The sequence below is a fragment of the Nycticebus coucang genome, chromosome 3 (genome assembly GCF_027406575.1).
Source record: "Nycticebus coucang isolate mNycCou1 chromosome 3, mNycCou1.pri, whole genome shotgun sequence".
In the NCBI taxonomy this organism is placed as follows: Eukaryota; Metazoa; Chordata; class Mammalia; order Primates; family Lorisidae; genus Nycticebus; species Nycticebus coucang.
This window is the reverse complement of record NC_069782.1, coordinates 89,567,254-89,582,740: the sequence shown is the minus strand read 5'-3', so window position 1 is coordinate 89,582,740 and position 15,487 is coordinate 89,567,254. Positions and strand designations below refer to the sequence as shown.

At 43.4% G+C, this 15,487-nt stretch overlaps 1 protein-coding gene across 2 annotated transcripts in view; it reads right to left on the bottom strand.

The window, feature by feature from the left end:
- POLR3A (RNA polymerase III subunit A) overlaps positions 1-15,487 on the bottom strand; it is a 57,227-nt gene that overhangs the window by 24,996 nt on the left and 16,744 nt on the right. For both annotated transcript variants that reach the window (XM_053586200.1, XM_053586202.1), the window contains exons 12-17: positions 13,234-13,303; positions 12,096-12,223; positions 11,774-11,912; positions 7,485-7,649; positions 2,955-3,127; positions 928-1,039 (exon numbers count right to left, since the gene is read on the bottom strand). In XM_053586200.1, coding sequence (XP_053442175.1) covers positions 928-1,039; positions 2,955-3,127; positions 7,485-7,649; positions 11,774-11,912; positions 12,096-12,223; positions 13,234-13,303 — 787 coding nt within the window. The remainder of the gene's footprint in view (positions 1-927; positions 1,040-2,954; positions 3,128-7,484; positions 7,650-11,773; positions 11,913-12,095; positions 12,224-13,233; positions 13,304-15,487) is intronic.

Below are 15,487 nucleotides of genomic sequence, written 5' to 3'. Positions count from 1 at the left end.
AGCTACTTGGGAGGCTGAGGCAAGAGATTTGTTTACACCCAAGAGTTTGAGGTTGCTGTGAGCTGTGATGCCACAGTACTCTACTGAGGGTGAAATGTGAGACTCTGTCTCAAAAATAAAAAATAAAAATACTAGTATAAGCAGGCCCATAAAAAAATAAAAAAGAAAGAATAGAAAGAGCAAGGAGGTATGGAATTTGAATGTAGTATCATAAAACTGAATGCTTTTTATCGTATCACTAAATATATTAGAAAATCTCTAGTTTGTTTCTTTTTTTGCAGTTTTTGGCCAGGGCTGGGTTTGAACCCGCCACCTCCGGCATATGGGGCTGGTGCCCTACTCCTTTGAGCCACAGACGCCACCCATTTGTTTCTTTTTTAAAACAGACCAAGTTTGCTCAAAGTACTCTCCAACTCAAAAATCCACAGACTTTACCAAAAAGTTCATCCAAAAGAGTCAAACTTCCTAAAATGCACATAAGTGCCTATGATTTAAAAAGATACATCCTTAAAGAAGTAAAATGCCAGGGTAGCCACAGGGACTCATGCTTGTAATCCTAACACTCTAGGAGGCAGAGGTAGGAGGATCACTTGAGCTCAGAAGTTCTAGACCAGCCTGAGCAAGAGTGAGACCCTATCTCCACTAAAAATAGAAAAAATCAGCCAGGTGTGGTGGCACATGCCTATAGTCCTAGCTAATCAGGAGGCTATGGCAGCAGGATGCCGGAAGCCCAGGAGTTTGAGGTTGCAGGGAGCTGTGATGATGCTAGGTTATTGTGGCTGGGACACAGAGCAAGACTGTCTCAAGAAAAAAAAAAAAAAAAGAAAAGAAATGCCTGTTGGAAGTTGCAAGTATGACATTTTCTGGAACCAAACCAGCCCGGGTGGAGAACAAACTGACAGCAGGCACCGAAAAGGACAGGCACACCTTTAGAGCCACACAGAGCCATGGTGAGGGGGCTGTTACTCTTGTCTAGCTCCCGGAGGCAGGCGCTACCAGCATGATCGCGGATTACAGACAGCTCCTTCAGGATCAGCGCCTAGTAGGAGAGAAGGAGAGATTTACATCCTCACTGGTTCTGCAGATTACAAATGACAATTTACCAGTTAAAGAAACCTGAAAATACTGAATCGAGATGTCAGACTGTCAATCAATAAAGGTCTCAGAGCCTTATAGTAAAATGCCCTAGCTATGTAAATACGTGCATCTTCCACAAGGTCCTACAATCAATGTACAAAGTGAAAATTAATTAGTAACAAAAACTTGAAAAATCCTTTAAATGGCCGATAAAGTGGAAGGTACAGCTTTGTATACAGTACTCTATACAACAAAATATCTGTATATGTACATATAGCACACATACACACACACACCCCTATAAAATTGTATAAAGTCTAAGATAATACGTAGTATGTAAAAGGGAATTGCTTACACTGTCTATAAATTTTGCCTGTCTACTTTTTCTTGCCAAGCCCATACCTGAAGTCCCACACGCAAAGTATGTGATGAGGCAAGTCTATGGGGATATTTTGGCCTGTTAGCTCATTCACACACTGTTACTCCTCAACTCCTAACTCGGGATGCTGAGTCAGTTAGGAGTCATGGTTCCAATAAAAGTTGGTGCTGCCAAAGTTTTACATAATTTTCTAGGTAGGCATCAGAGAGAAATATTCACTTATCTTTTTCTTTTAAAACTCAGTGAGATTAAGAATGAGTTAATGGTAAATATATCACACAATTCTGGTTTTTCCCTGGTTCAAAAATTTATTTCATCCCCAAACTTCTCATTGTTTAAAGAGCCTTTCTTCTACACTCAGGTGAGTTCGAGCTTGGAGCTATGGGCTATGGGGGAGGCAGAAGACAGCCAAGTGAAACCCTATTGCATTTGGATGGCTAACCCATTTGCTTGAGGAACAATTTTAGGCTCTCTGAGGCTGACGGTGATTCTGACTCTGACTCATGCTGGTGTAGCTTTCAGTTATACTAGTTTCAAATGTGCAGGGCAGCAGACTGGATATGTGAGTATTAGACGTGAATTTTCTAATTTCCCCTATTTTGTATCAAGTCTCTTTTAAAAACCATCCTCAATCCCTTGAGCCCAGTAGTTAGAGGCTGCAGTAAGCTGTGCTCGCTGTACTCCACCCTGGGTGACAATAGTGAGACCCTGTCTCTTAAACAAATAACCTCCCCTGGGTAGGTGCGGTAGCTCATGCCTGTAATCCTAGCAGTCTGGGAGACTGAGGTGGATAGCTTGTGCTCAGGAGTCCGAGACCAGCCTGAGAAAGAGTGAGACTCCTGTCTCTAAAAAAAAATATAGCTGGGCATTGTGGCAGGCGTCTGTAGTCCCAGATACTTGGGAGGCTGAGGCAAGGGGAGTGCTTCAGCCCAAGAGTTTGAGGTTGCTGTGAGCTATGATGCCAGGGCACTGTACCCAAGATGACAGAGTAAGACTGTCTCAAAAAACAAAAAAGAACCAACACCCCCCATCCATTCAAAGATCTGTGGTACCAGTTTCCACATTAAGGGTGCTTAACGTAGAAAGGGCAGAAGCACTTGCGACCAGTTACAGAAGCACCCAAGTGTACTATTGGAATAAGAGCAGCTCTAGGTGGGTGAATGAACAGGTGGCCATGTTTTTTATTTTTTTTGCAGTTTTTGGCTGGGGCTGAGTTTGAATCTGCCACCTCAGGTATATGGGGCCAGCACCCTACTCCTTTGAGCCACAGGCGCCACCCAGATAGCTATGTTTTTAGCACCTGGTATGTGAAAGCTGGGAGGGACTCAAGCAAGGTATCTGATCAAAGGCCCTGCACACAGCCAGCCCTGGGCCCAGCAAGGCAGAAGCCACTCTCTTCTGCTACCTCCTCTTTATCGCTCCCAGCACAATCCCGGTGGACACTGTTTCAGTACTGTGTGCACCAAGTGGGTACCCCGAGCCAAAGGGCCAGACTCACCTCCAGGGTCTCCTCAGCAGTGCAGCCAGGCTGCTGCTGCAGCTTGCCTGTGTTCAGGGCCTCGATGTACTCATCACATTTCTTATAGCCGGCATTCAGTAACTCATACTTGGCCGTTAGCAGTCCCTGGCCGGGTGTGACGTCCCCGATCCCAATTGAGAATCCACGGTTAGCTGTAGAGGAGTTGGGAGGCAGAGCAGGAAGACAGAGCCATAAATGAGACTTTGTCGACCTACTTAGTATAGTTTATACCTGCTTGATATAGTAGTCTGTGCTATACACAAACTATGTATGTATAAAGTATAAAAAAGTTTATATCATCACAGAATTCATCATAATTCAGTTAAATAATAGCTTCCTGTCTCAGTTCCTAAGGAGTTACACAAAGTGACTAAGATGCACTGACTCCTCTCCGAGACCTCACCACCTAGTGAGGAGTAAGTACAGTGATGTTTCTCTCTGACTCTATTATAAAGCAGGCTGACATTAAATCCTAAGTGTAGCCTGAGAAGGAGGCTATAGAAAGTGAGCCATCTGACTTAGGGCTCTAAAATGGCATAATAAATAAGAAACTCGTCCCCCTTCTCTCCTCAGAAACCTTTCTAAAACACAGAGAACAGGAAATAAATGTAGGGTCTGCCCTTGATGGAACTAGGTGCCATTAATTATCTTAACCATGGCCAGGAGTGGTGGCTCGTGCCTGTAATTCTAGCACTCTAGGAGGCCGAGGCAGGTAGATTGCCTGAGCTCACAAGTTCGAGACCAGCCTGAGCCAAAGCAAGACCTCATCTCTATAAATAGCCAAGTGTTGTGGCAGATTCCTATAGTCTCAGCTACATGGGAAGCTGAGGCAAGAGAATCACTTAAGCCCCAAAGTTTGAGGTTGCTGTGAGCTGTGATGCCATAGCACTCTATTGAGAGTGATAAAGTGAGAGTCTGTTTCAAAAAAAATAAAAAAAATTATCCCAACCATAACATACTGTATATAGGAATAAAGTGGGTAGGAGAGTGGCCACTGGCTTAGCCAGGAATGGAAGGGGATGCCTAAAAGCATCTGTAAATGAGAAGACTAATGAACCTGGGAAGGTTCAGAAATGAGATCATCTGGTCCTCATCTGGAGATGATGATGTGCTAGAAACAAGGAAACCCTGTGGGGACTTTCCACAACCTCTGGCTCCAGGCCCTTACCCCTGAGGGAGATGGTGTTTACTCCCTGAGAAATAGAATCACAAAAGCTTTGGATGTTGGGATACTAGGCACAGGCAGAGGGGAAGACTGAAAATAAGAGCACTGAGAGAAAGTTTGTATATTCTAGGATCAAGAACCTTTATCTTGATTCTTCTTCCGGCTCTCAGAATTTCAGCCATCATGTCTCTCTACTCCCTGGGTAGGAGATTGAGGCTGGAAAGGAGATTTCTGGAGAAATTAAGTTTTCCTAGAGAAAAGTATTACTGATAAGGGTATCCAATAGCCCCTTAATAAAATAGCTGGCTGACTAAGCAAAAAAGGGAAGACACAAATAAGTAAAATCAGACATGAAAAAGGAGGCATTACCACTGATAATGCAGATTATCAAAGGGTCATCATAGACTATAATGAGTAACCATATGCCAATAAACTGGAAAACCTAGAAGGAAACAAATGAATTCCTAGATACATACAACCAGGATTAAACTAGGAAGAAATCCAAAACACGAATAAACCAATAAATAATAAGTAACAAGATAGAATCAATAATAAAGTCTCCTAACAAAGAAAAATTCAGACCTGATGACTTCATTGCTGAATTCTACCAAGGAAGAACTAATACCAATCCTACCTAACCTACTCCAAAAAAATCAAGAAGGAAGGGATATGCCAGAACTCATTCCAAACCAGATAAAAATACAACAAGAACAGAAAACTACCAACCAATATCTTTGATGAACACAGACACAAAAATCCTCAACAAAATCCTAGCAAACCAAACTCAACAACACATTAAAAAGATTATTCATCATGATCAAGTGGGATTCATTCCAGAGATGCAAGGATGATTCTACATACACTAATCAATCCACCTGATACATCATACCAACACAACGAAGGATATAAACCATATGACAATTTCACTTGATGATGACAAGGCTTCAATAAAATTCAACAGCCTTTCATGATAAAAACTATCAAAAAACTAAGTATAGAAGGAACTTATCTCAACACAATAAAAGCTATATATGATGGACCCAAGTGAGTATCCTTCTGAATGGGCAGTAAGACAAGGATGCTTACTCTTACTACTGTTATTCAACAGAGTACTGCAAGTTCTAGCTAGAGCAATCAGATAAGAGAAAGAAAGAACAGGCATCCAAACAGGAAAGGAAGAAGTCAAATTATCCTTGTTTGCAGATGATATGATCTTATATATATAGAAACCTAAAGACACCACAAAAAAAACTTCAGAATTGATAAACAATTCAGTAAAGTTGCAGGATACAAAATGAACATACAAAAATTAGTAGCATTTCTATAAGGTAATAGTAAACAATTAAAAAAAGAATGAAGAAAATAATCCCATTTATGATAGCTATAAATAAAATACCTAGCAATAAACTTAACCAAGGAAGTGAACGATCTCTATAATGAACACTATAAAATACTGATAAAAGAAATTGAAGAGGATACACAAAAATGGAAAAGACTTCCTTCACAGAATAATTATTTTGTTAAAAAAGAAAGATATTCCATGCTTTGCTCATGGGTTGGAAGAAATCAATATTGCTAAGGTTCATACTACCCAAAGAAATCTCCAGATTCAATGCAATATTCACTAAAATACCAATGACACTCTTCACAGAAAAAAGAAAAACTAACTCTAAAATTTATATGGAATCACAAAACAGCCAGAATTGCCAAAGCATCCTGAGCAAAAAGAACCAAACCGGAGCGATCACCATTCCCTGACTTCAAATTATACACGGAGCTGCAGTAAGCAAAACAGCGTGGTAATGGCATAAACACAGAAACACAGACCAAATGAACAGAAGAGAAAACCCAGAAATAAATATGCATATCTATAGCTAACTTATCTTTGACGAAGGTGCAAAGAATATACACTAGGGAAAGGACGGTTTCTTCAAAAAAATGGTGCTGGGGAAACTAGATATCCAGAAGCAGAAGAATGAAACTAGATGCTTCCTCTCTCACCATACGCAAAATCCAAATCAAAATGTATTAAAAACTTAAATCTAAGACCTGAAACTATGAAACTCCTGGAAAAAAACACAGGGGAAATGCTTCAGGACATTGGACTGGGCAATATTTCTTTTTTTTTTTGGTAGAGAGAGAGTTTTCACTTTGTGGCCCTGGGTAGACATCACACAGCTCACAGCAACCTCCAACTCCTGGGCTTAAGCAATTCTCTTGCCTCAGCCTCCCAAGCAGCTGGGACTACAGGCGCGTGCCACAACGCCTGGCTATTTTTTTGTTGCAGTTCAGCCGGGGCCAGTGCCTTACCGACTGAGCCACAGGTGCCGCCCTGGGCAATGATTTCTTGAGTAAAATCCCAAAAGCATGGGCAGACAAAGCAAAATTAGACAAATGGGATTATATCAAGCTAAAAAGCTTCCGCCCAACAAAGGGAAACAATTAACAAAGGGAAGAGACAACCCACAGAATGAGGGAAAATGTTTGCAAACTACCCATCTGAGAAGAGATTAAGAACTAGAATATACAGGATGGACATAAAGTTTGTGTGCAATTTAAATAGTAAACTCACGTAAACTGCACCTAAACTTTATGTCCACCCTATGTAAGGATTCAACAGGAAAAACAAACAAACAAACAAACAAACAAACAAACCAATTAAAAAATGGGTAAAGGATGGGCATGGTGGCTCACATCTATAGGCCTAGCACTCTGGAAGGCCAGGACAAGAGTGAAAAAAACCATTCGAATTTAGCAATGTGGGAATAAGAATAGCAGTACACACTAATGACAACTATGAAAACTAGGAGAGAACAGAGCGATAACTTCAAAATTCTGAGGGAAAATAATTTTTGATCTAGAACCACATATCCAGGCAAGTACAAGAATGGAATAAAGACTTTTTGGCGTGCAAACATCCCCTGACGCATGGCATACTCAAAGCATGACAGTGAAGGCATAGTAGGGAAACAGGGAGTAATCTGGTAGGGCTGAATCACAGCAGGCCCAGAGGCTTATTAGCTTCCCATGTCTCCTGGAAGCCGCGCATGAAGGTCCTTTTATAATATAACCCTATGTGGAAGACAACAGGGAGCTACTACAGATTTTGAGAAGAGACCTGAAAAGGAAATCTAAATCTGTAGTCTAACTACTGGTAGTCAGTACTGTGTCAATTTCATGAATATAAGCACATGTGATTTAGCCTGAAACTGGTATCTGTGTGTGTGTGTGTGTGTGTGTGTGTGTGTGGTGGAGGAGAATGAAACAACTGTGAAAGAACAAAGTAACATAAAACTAGAACTCTAAGAACTACCCCAGTAAAAGGAGGATGCTGAGACACTCACACAGGTAGACGGGAGCCAGCCTGGCAAGCCGCGACATGGCATCAGCAGCTTCGTTCTGCCCCCAGTCTCGCAGCAAAATGTAAAAGATATTGTTCTTGGATCCCGATCCTAAGGTTCCTTTGTCCATGCTGCCACACATCAATTCACTGTTCTGGATTGTAACATCTAGAAGAATAATAACGATGATACGTTGAGATAATTACTTACTTATTACTCTGCCTCATTCCAAAATGAAATTGAGGCAGTTGAGAAAATATGTTCCCTCACTAAAAGTTGAAGCAGAACAAATAGAAATTCCTTTTTTTGTAGAGACAGAGTCTCACTTTATGGCCCTCGGTAGAGTGCCGTGGCATCACACGGCTCACAGCAACCTCCAACTTCTGGGCTTAAGCGATTCTCTTGCCTCAGCCTCCCGAGTAGCTGGGACTACAGGCGCCCGCCACAACGCCCGGCTATCTTTTTGTTGCAGTTCAGCGGGGCCGGGTTTGAACCCGCCACCCTCGGTATATGGGGCCAGTGCCTTACCGACTGAGCCACAGGTGCCGCCCTAGAAATTCCTTTTAAAGGCTTTTTTTTTGAGGGGGAAAAAGGGAAATCTGGAAACCTATGAAAAATGCGAGAGCCACAGTTAGTTAACTTGTGGGCCTGAATATGAAATGTACCAGTTGACCCTCACTTTCTTTGTGAATTGTGGAGGATAATATCAAGCACTTGTCATCTTTATGTTATGGGATATGGGGTACATCAGATGGAATCATGCACAGCAATGCACTTTGCAGACTAAAAAGCAACTTTTTAAGGGCCGAAGACACTGAAAACCAACAGTAGAGCCTGGCGCTTATAGCACAGCGGTTATGGTGCTAGCCACATACACCAAGGCGGGCGGGTTCCAACCTGGTCCCGAGGTAGCTAAACAATGACAACTGGAACAAAAAAATAGCTGGCAGCTGTGGTAGGCGCCTGTAGTCCCAGCTACTTGGGAGGCTGAGGCAAGAAAATCACTTAAGCCCAAGAGTTAGAGGTTGCTGTGAGCTGTGATGCCATAGCACTCTACCCAGGGTGACATGGTGAGACTCTGTCTCAGAAAAAAAAGAAAAGAAAACCAACAGTAGCACCATCATTGAGCAGCCTACACAAACAAAATGAAATTCAAACCCAGAGAAAGATAAAGCACAGCTAAAACCTAGGACACAAAGCCAAAACATCAGCAAGAATAGAGTATATGTTCTTTTTTTTTTTTTTTTGTAGAGACAGAGTCTCACTTTATGGCCCTCAGTAGAGTGCCATGGCCTCACACGGCTCACAGCAACCTCCAACTCCTGGGCTTAAGCGATTCTCTTGCCTTAGCCTCCCGAGTAGCTGGGACTACAGGTGCCCGCCACAACGCCCAGCTATTTTTTGGTTGCAGTTCAGCCAGGGCCGGGTTTGAACCCGCCACCCTCGGTATATGGGGCCGGCGCCTTACCAACTGAGCCACAGGCGCCACCCAAGAATAGAGTATACTTTCAAAAGAATAAGCCCGAGGAAAATTAATGTAGGCCAGGCGCAATGGCTCGTGCTCGTAATCCTAATGCTCTGGGAGGCTGAGGTGGGTGGATTACTTGAGCTTGGAAGTTCAAGATCAGCCTGAGCTGGAGCAAAACCTCATCTCTGGAAAGAAAAAATAGCTGGGCATTTTAGAGGCTGAGGCAAAAGGATCACTTAGCCTTAGAGTTTGACATTGCTGTGAACTATGATGCCATAGTATTCTACTGAGGGCGAGGGTGACAAAGTGAGACTCTGTCTCAAAAAAATATATATACTTATATATATATATATTTTCAAATATTTACTCTTCATTAGAAGACAGAAGACATCCTGACTTCCAAAGAAACTCTAGAATTCAGTTCTTCAGTACAGAGTTCTGGAGATCTATTTTTTGTCACAAGGTCTTCCCAGCAAAGTCCATTCAAATCAGTGTTACTCAAAGTAGCTGGTTCAAGAACTGCTTTCTATTGGTCTTGGGTGAGCTATGGAGCTCATTTCAGCAAGGACATCATTAGACACTGGCTGAACACTGGTCTGTGGATCACCCTTTGAGCTGTCTTCGTTCAGACTGACTCAGAAGACTTGTGTTTAAGTCCTCTTTCTTTTAGATTTGATCATCTGTTTTTGACACAGAGTCTTACCATGTCACTCTGGATAGAGTGCTGTGGCGTCACAGCTCACAGCAACCTCTAACTGTTGGGCTTAAGTGATTCTCTTGCCTCAGCCTCCCAAGTAGCTGGGACTACAGGCACCCGCCACAACACCTGGCTATTTTTTGGTTGTAGTTGTCATTGTTGTTTGGTAGGCCCGGCCTGGATTTGAACCCGCCAGCTCTGGTGTATACAGCTGGCACCCTAGCTGCTGAGCAACAGGTGCTGAACCTAGACTTGATCATCATCTTATCAAAAAACCCACTGACCAGATAAAAACAGGTTTAAAAGAAAAGGCAAAGAGGCCGGGCGTGGTGGCTCACTCCTATAATCCTAGCACTCTGGGAGGCCAAGGCCAGTGGATCAGTGGATTGCTTGAGCTCAGGAGTTCAAGACCAGCCTGAGCAAGAGTTACACCCCATCTCCAGTAAAAAACCAGCCAGAGGCTGGGCATGGTGACTCACACCTGAAATCCTAGCACTTTGGGAGGCCCAGATGTGTAGATTGCATGAATTCAGGAGTTTGAGACCAGCCGGAGCAAAAGCAAGAGCAAGATCATGTCTTTAAAAAAGAAAGATAGTTGGGTATTGTGGCAGGCTCCTGTAGTTCTGAGGCAAGAGGATCACTTGAGCCCAAGACTTTGAAGTTGCTGTGGTCTATGATGCCATGGCACTCTACCCAGGGTGACAGAGTAAGATTTTGTCTCAAAAAAAAAAAAAAAAAAAGGCTCAGGCAGCTCCTGTGGCTCAGTGAGTAAGTGAGTAGGGTACCGGCCCCATATACCGAGAGGGTGGCGGGTTCAAACTGGGCCCCAGCTAACCTGTAAAAACAACAAAAAAATAGCAAGGTGTTGTGGTGGGCACCCGTAGTCCCAGCTACTTGGGAAGCTGAGGCAAGATAATCGCCCAAGCCCAAGAGCTGGAGGTTGCTATGAGCTGTGATGCCATGGCACTCTACTGAAGGCGACAGAGTGAAACTCTGTCTCTAAAAAAAAAAAGGGGGGTGTCGTGGCGGGCGCCTATAGTCCCAGCTACTCGGGAGGCTGAGGCAAGAGAATTGCCTAAGCCCAGAAGTTGGAGGTTGCTGTGAGCTGTGTGACGCCATGGCACTCTACCGAGGGCGATAAAGTGAGACTGTACCTCTACCAAAAAAAAAAAAAAAAAAAAAGTTGAAAAAAGGGCGGCACCTGTGGCTCAGTGAGTAGGGCGCCAGCCCCATATACCAAAGGTGGCAGGTTCAAACCCAGCCTTGGCCAAACCGTAACAACAACAAAAAAATAGCCAGGTGTTGTGGCGGGCACCTGTAATCCCAGCTATTCGGGAGGCTGAGGCAAGAGAATTGCCTAAGCCCAAGAGCTGCAGGTTGCTGTGAGCTGTGATGCCATGGCACTCTACCGAGGGCAAAAGTGAGCTGTCTCAAAAAAACAAAACAAACGAACAAAAAGGCTCAGCGCCCTTAGCTCAGTAAGCAGGGCGCTGGCCATATGCTCCGAGGCTGGCGGGTTCGAACCCAGCTAGGGCCAGCTAAACAACAATGACAACTGCAACAACAACAAAAAATAGCTGGGTGTTGTGGCAGGTGCCTACAGTCCCACTATTCGGGAGGCTGAGGCAAGAGAATTGCTTGAGCTCCAGAGTTTGAGGTTGCTGTGAGCTGTGATGCCACAGCACTCTACCAAGGGTGGCATAATGAGACTATGTCTCAAAAAAAAAAAGAAAAAAAAAGGCAATGAATACACTAATGGACACAAAATAATCATATGCCTTTAATTATGAGACCTTTGTTGATGGTATGAAACCAAAAATCCAAAAACAAAAACAAAAACACAAAAACAATAAAATGCATTAACTGATAAAAACTAGTCACTTAAGACAATATACGTTTAGAGAACATTCTAACCACCCGACATGTGTCTACATGACCTTGACCGTTCAGAGAAATGGGGAATCACACTAGAGAGAAGAAACACCAGCTCTTTTTCCTGGGGAATATACTTCCTTCCAAAAGCCTTAGAGAAACATTGATCTGCTAAGTGAGGGTGTCAGAGGAGCTAAGTACTGCCTGCTTGCTTTTCTACCATGCCTCCTCCCCACCCAAGTCCCTCCAACTCACAGGAATCATTGACACAGAGATCTTCCCCTTTGCCACAGTATTGCTTGCCCTTGGTTCGGAGGTTGGCTCTCACTGGATTGTCATCGCTAGGTCTGAGAATGACACTGAAGATCTGCTTTCCAGTCCACAGGGTGACAGGCTGAGGGAGAAGAGGAAGCTCAAGGATCAGGGGCTGAGCCTGGTCCCAGCCACCCTTCATGTAGACAAGGCCAGATGGTCCAGTGATCACAGTGAAACCCAATACCCACTCGGTCACATGCACCTCACCAGTCGTAATACCAACACACACCTGTGCACAGACACACACAGTCCCTGCACACACCTTCAATATCGTAGGGGGTGGGAGGCGAACTTTAATTTTCTCGTCCTTTCCAACCAATATTGAGGCAATGATCTGGCAAGCCTTGGCTCGGTCAAAGAAAGTGTCCTTGAGAGTGAGAAGGTAAGCACCTAAGAGTGTTATAAACCAACACAAAGAAAAGGAATGAAATTGTAAGAAATCCACCGTTTTAATTTTTAAATAACTATGAACTATTTCTAACACAGTGAATTGAAATATACTGCTTCATCGGCTCTTCAACTAGGATCTCAGTCCCACAGTACAGTGGAGTGACTCTGTTTTATTCACTGCTGTATCCCCAGTGCAGGGGATAGATACTAGGCCTGGAAAATGCCCAGATCATGGGGGGAGGGGAGCCCAAAAAATACTTGTTGAATCAATGAATTGTCAATCAATAAAAAATAACTCAAGTAGGCTCAAGACTTAGTAAAGAAAGAATTGGGCGGCGCCTGTGGCTCAGTGAGTGGGGTGCCGGCCCCATATACCAAGGGTGGCAGGTTCAAACCCAGCCTCGGCCAAACTACAACCAAAAAATAGCCAGGCGTTGTGGCGGTCGCCTGTAGTCCCAGCTGCTCGGGAGGCTGAGGCAAGAGAATCGTGTAAGTCCAAGAGCTAGAGGTTGCTGTGAGTCCTGTGACGTCATGGCACTCTACCGAGGGCCGTAAAGTGACACTGTCTCTACAAAAAAAAAAAAGTAAATACAGGTAATTAAAAAACTTTTCAAGGCTGGGTGCAGTGGCACATGCCTATAATTCTAGCACTCTGGGAAATCCAGGTGGGAGAAATCATTTGAGGGCAAGAGTTCGAAACTAGCCTGGGCAACAAAGCAAGACCCTGCCTCTGCAAAAGTTAAGAAACAAAAGTGTGCAGGGTGTGGTGGCACATGTCTGTTAATCTCAGCTATTCAGGAGGATGAGAATGGAAGATCACTTGAGCCCAGGAGTTGGAGGCTGCAGTGATATGACTATACCACTGTACTATAGTCTGGGTAAGAGAAGAAGACCCTATTACTAAAACAAAAGAATAAAACAGCTTTCAAGCCATCACAAAATCAATGTCAATGAGAAGCACTGTGTTCCACAGTCATAAGTCTTCTCTCAAGTGAATTTCACAAACCCACCTGTTAGAAAATCTTGAATAGCAGCAATCAGTGGTTCCCCATTCCTTGGGGTTACGAGATTTGCTTTAGTCTGAAGGACAAATAAGCACACTAAGTTAGCCATCCTAGGATGCATGATGCAGTCCAAAGATGTGCATCATAAGGATTTGGAACTGTTATGAACACAAAAGTAACAGAATAATGAGGTCAAAAAATGGAAGCCAGGGGTCGTAATCCCAGCTTTGCCACTAACTCCCAGTTCCCTTACCTGCCAAGAAGAAAAAATACAAAGAAGACTGACTCTGGAAGTTCCTACCAACACTAAAACAAAACACTGAGTGAAGTTATTTCAGAATTCTATGAAAAATTCCACATGTATGAGACTATATTATTGATCAATGCACTTCTCCAAAGAAAATTTACTTTTGTGAACAATGAGAAGTGCCGTGTTACCTCTGATGTCAGCCAATTCTACACTTCCCCACAATGACAGCAGAACTATGAAATTTCCCTTGGTTAAGACATTAAATTCTGGACAGTGCCTGTGGCTCAGTGAGTAGGGCGCTGGCCCCATATACAGAGGGTGGTTAAGTTCAAACCCGGCCCCAGCCAAACTGCAACAAAAAATAGCCGGGCGTTGTGGCGGGCACATGTAGTCCCAGCTACTTGGGAGGCTGAGGCAAGAGAATCACCTAAGCCCAAGAGCTGAAGGTTGCTGTGAGCTGTGACGCCAGGGCACTCTACTGAGGGTGACAAAGTAAGACTCTGTCTCTAAAAAAAAAAAAAAGACATTAAATTCTAAAACAATCAATTCAACATCAGCTTATTAATTAAACATTTAATGAGGACCTACGTGGGCAAAAGAAGGGTGTTAGATGATAACACATAATCAACTCATGTAAAGAAGGCTCTGTGCATTACGGTGTATTTGCTCTTATATTGGTGTCTAACCAGTTGGTTGCAAGCTGGTTTCTATCATTCCTTGAAACATTCTACACGTTACTTTTTGTTACAAAAATAATATATGTCCATTATGGAAAAAGATCTAAAAATATGCACAAGTTAAAATCCCAAAACTATGCTCGGAATACTAAAAGCCTAAATCAAAATGGGTTAGAAGCATCACATCAGAAGTGGTAACAAGTGTTTTTGGAAGTAGGAACACTCATAACCACTAAAATTCATCAGTTCATAACACAGGAAGCTGTAACACTAGAAAAAAGAAAGCTCTAAATAGTCTTAATTTGGGGACCACTATGTTTAAAAAGGAAGAGCACTATGCAACAGATATGACGTCCCACCATGCTATGGCCAGGTCAGGTGCCACACTTCGAGCCCACCTACACTCTCCTTGAGAGTAGGCATGTGCCTTACCATCACCCAACTCCTGCAGCATCTAATGGGCACTGTTTGTAAGACACAAGAGTCATTACAAAATGATTACATTTAATGTGTTTTAAGAAGACAAGCATTTAATATACTTTAGGAAGGTTCCCATTCAGAATGTTCAATAAAATGTGCTGGTGCTTAAAGAATCTTTAGCTATTAGGAGATCTACTGATAGAAGATATCTTCTTCCTTGGGGAGAGCCAACACTGGTATTTCTTTCTTTTTGAGACAAAGTGTCACTATGTTGCCCTTGGTGGGTGCTGTGGTGTCATAGCTCACAGCAACCAACTCAAACTCTTGGGCTTACACAATTCTCTTGCCTCAGCCTCCTGAGTAGCTGGGACTACAGGTGCCTGCCAAAATTTTTTGTTGCAGCTGTCATTGTTGTTTAGCTGTCCTGGGCTGGGTTCGAACCCACCACTCTCGGTGTACGTGGCTGGCACTGTAACCACTATGCTGAGCCCAATACCAGTTATTTCTATACTCTTTATCTTTACACAACTGGTCGGCATTTATGTATTTTCTCCCAGGAGCCCACTTATGGGTCAGAAAATATCCTCTTCCCTTCAATAAGCACCTGTTATAGACCTTAATGTGCTTATACATGATAACTTCCAAGGCAGATTCTTCAAAGACTCAAAAGAAATCAACTCAGTGCCTGTAGCTAAGGTGCCAGACACATGCACTGGAGTTGGCGGGTTTGAACCCAGCCCCGGCCTGCCAAACAATGACAACTACAACCAAAAAATAGCTGCTTGTTGTGGTGGGCGCCTGTAGTCCCAGTTACCTGGGAGACTGAGGCAAGAGAATTGCTTAAGCCCAAGAGTTTGAGGTTGCTGTGAGCTGTGACACCACAGCACTCTACTGAGGGTGACATGGTGAAACG